Genomic DNA, 2,983 nt, shown 5'->3' on the forward strand with positions numbered 1-2,983 from the left:
TCCAGCCCCCCTTTCCCAGTCTCCAGCCCCCCTTTCCCAGTCTCCAACCCCCCTTCCCCAGTCTCCAGCCCCCACTGACATGCTCCCTGCTCCCCCAGGTCCGCTGGATGATGTACTGGATCGTCTTTGCGCTCTTCATGGCCACAGAGACCTTCACTGACCTCCTCATCTCCTGGTGAGCTGGGGAGGGGCCCTGGGGGATGCAAGGAAGGCCTCCCTCCCTCCCCGTCCCTGGATGGATCTGACGTGGGGTCTCCAGGGCTGGTGTTTGGGGGGGAGCAGGACGTGCCCACGGTGTCCCCCTGTGCCCCAGGTTCCCGTTCTACTATGAGGTGAAGATGGCCTTTGTGCTGTGGCTGCTGTCCCCGTACACGCGGGGGGCCAGCCTGCTCTACCGCCGCTTCGTGCACCCCACGCTGGCCCGCAAGGAGAAGGTGAGGGCTCCTGGCATTTTAGGGGGGTCCTCTGTGCCCATCCTGAACCCCCTGAGCTGGGCTGGCAGTGCCCAGGGAGGTTTTGATGCCCTGGGAGGTGACAAAGCCCCAGGACGTGATGGTGCCCAGGGACATGATGATGCCAAGGAACATGGCAGTGCTCCAGGACCTGACAGTGCCCAGGGACATGGCGATGCCCCAGGACATGATGATGCCCAGGGATGTGGTGATGCCCCTGGGAGGTGACAATACCCAGGAATCTGGTAATGTCCTGGGAGGTGGCAATGCCCAGGGACACGGTGATGACCCAGGGAGGTGGCAATGCCCCAGGAGGTGATGATGCCCAGGAACATGGTGATGCCCTGGGAGGTGGCAATGCCTGGGGACATAGTGATGCCCTGGGAGGTGACAATGCCCCAGGACGTGATGATGCCCAGGGACACGATGATGCCAAGGAACATGGCAGTGCTCCAGGACCTGACAGTGCCCAGGGACATGGTGATGCCCTGGGAAGTGGCAATGCCTGGAGACATGGTGATGCCTGGGGACATGGTGATACCCTGGGAGGTGGCAGTGCCCAGGGACACAGTGATGACCCAGGGAAGTGGCAATGCCCCAGGAGGTGATGATGCCCAGGAACATGGTGATGTTCTGGGAGGTGGTGATGCCCCATAGGGACAGGGTGATACCCTGGGAGGTGACAATATCTGGGGACATGACGATGCCCTGGGAGGTGACAATGCCCCAGGACACGATGATGCCAAGGGACTTGGCATTACCCAGGGAGGTGACAATGCCTGGGCACATGGTGATGCCCTGGGACGTGGTGGTGCCCTGGAATATGGCAATGCCCCGGGATATGACAATGCCCTGGGATGTGGCCCCGTGCACCCCCAGCACCCCCACGGTTGTCTCGGCAGGACATCGACACCTTCCTGGTCCGGACCCGGGAACGTGGCTACGAGACGATGCTGCACTTCGGCAAGAGGGGCCTCAACCTGGCGGCCACCGCCGCCGTCCAGGCGGCCACCAAGGTACCGGCACCGGGCAGGACCCTCCGGGGAGGGGGCTGTGGTGCAGATCGAGGGGTTTTCACCGTGTGGCTCATGCCCTGCCCTCTGTGCCCCCCAAAAAACCCAGAGCCAGGGCGCCCTGGCCGGGCGGCTGCGCAGTTTCAGCATGCAGGACCTGCGCTGCATCCCCGACGAGGGCCCCGCGCGCTTCCAGGACCCGCTGTACCTGGAGGAGCAGGACGGCCGCCGGCTGGGTGAGCTGGGGCTGGGGGGCTCAGGGAAATGTGGGGGGACTCAACAAAGCCCCTGAGGGCCGTGCCAGCAGCTGTGGTGTCCCCTTTATCCCCTTTGTCCCCAGGCTGCGGCGCGGCTCCGCCCGCCCGGCGCTACGAGAGCGAGACGGAGGATGATGATGATGAGGAACTGTGGTCGGACTCGGGGGTGACCCCACAGCCTTCCCCACGCCGGGATCCCAAGCCCCTGTCCCGCAGCCAGAGCCTGCGCTCCCTGAGGAAGACCCCGGGAAAAGAGGTACCGTGGGAGGGGGACACACCGTGGTTGGGGTGGGGTCGGGGCCGGGGGGGTCCTGACCCCATCTCTGCCCCTGCCCAGGGCTCTTCCCGGCTCCTGCGCAGCCGGATCAGGAGAAAAACGGCCCCCTCAGAGCAGGACAGCTGAAAATCCCGGGAAACCTCTGCCAAAGATCCTGGGAAACCCCTGCCAGGAGCCTTTACACGAGTTTGCTGCTGCAGCGTCGGGAAGGGGACCCCATTCCTGCATTCCCTGGGGGGGGGAGGGTCCTGCATCCCTCCTGGGGGGGGGGTGCCGGCACCCTTGGAGTGGGGGCTTCCCCTGCCTGGCACTGTAAATACCTTCTGTGACCTCTGTGGTGCCTCAGGGAGGGGGCACCACCTCGCTGTCCCCCCACTCTGCTGCTCCTGGTGCCTCCTCCCAGACCCCCCCGATCGGCCCCGGCCCCCCCCCCCCCCATAGGGCCTGGGCCCCCCCCCTTTTTCTGCCACCCCACGAACACTACACACGCTCTGGGGTCCCCCCCTCCTGCCACGGTGCCTTGTTCCCCACATTCCCTTTCTCCCAGCAGCCAGGGATGGGATGGGATGGGATGGGATGTGCCTTGTCCCCCCCGAAGCCAAAGACTTTTGGGCTCCCCCCCCACCCCAGACACAGACTGACACCCCCACACTTGAAGCTGGTGGGGTGGGGGCTGGTGCCTCACCGTGGCCCTGCTGAGCACCTCATTCCCAGGCTTTTAACATTCCCTTCTCCCCTCCAAAAAATAGGGGGTTTTGTACATGGAAAAATAAATAAATAAATGCCATTTAAGATTTTCAGAGCTGGGAATTGTCCCCTCCCTGGGGGGGTGCAGGGCCTGGTGGGACAGAGCAGCACTGGGGGTGCAGGGGTGGGTTTTTTTCCCCCTTTTGGAGGAAGCTGTGTCCTCTGGGATCCATCCAAGATTCCTCCTGGGGTTTTACCCCTCTGCTTTAGGCACGTGGGATCCCCATGGCAGCCCCA

The 2,983-nt window shown here is 63.8% G+C and overlaps 1 protein-coding gene across 3 annotated transcripts in view; it reads left to right on the top strand.

The window, feature by feature from the left end:
* Window positions 1–2,782, top strand: part of REEP4 (receptor accessory protein 4) — a 4,667-nt gene extending 1,885 nt beyond the window's left edge. For all 3 annotated transcript variants that reach the window (XM_027709278.1, XM_027709279.1, XM_027709280.1), the window contains exons 3-8: window positions 99–175; window positions 314–434; window positions 1,355–1,468; window positions 1,575–1,701; window positions 1,806–1,978; window positions 2,060–2,782. In XM_027709278.1, the coding sequence (XP_027565079.1) occupies window positions 99–175; window positions 314–434; window positions 1,355–1,468; window positions 1,575–1,701; window positions 1,806–1,978; window positions 2,060–2,125 (678 nt within the window). In that variant the 3' untranslated portion in view covers window positions 2,126–2,782. The remainder of the gene's footprint in view (window positions 1–98; window positions 176–313; window positions 435–1,354; window positions 1,469–1,574; window positions 1,702–1,805; window positions 1,979–2,059) is intronic.
* The last annotated feature ends 201 nt before the right edge of the window (window positions 2,783–2,983 follow it).

The sequence above is a fragment of the Neopelma chrysocephalum genome, unplaced genomic scaffold, assembly GCF_003984885.1.
Source record: "Neopelma chrysocephalum unplaced genomic scaffold, ASM398488v2 Primary Assembly neopelma1_96734, whole genome shotgun sequence".
NCBI classification, from domain to species: domain Eukaryota; kingdom Metazoa; phylum Chordata; class Aves; order Passeriformes; family Pipridae; genus Neopelma; species Neopelma chrysocephalum.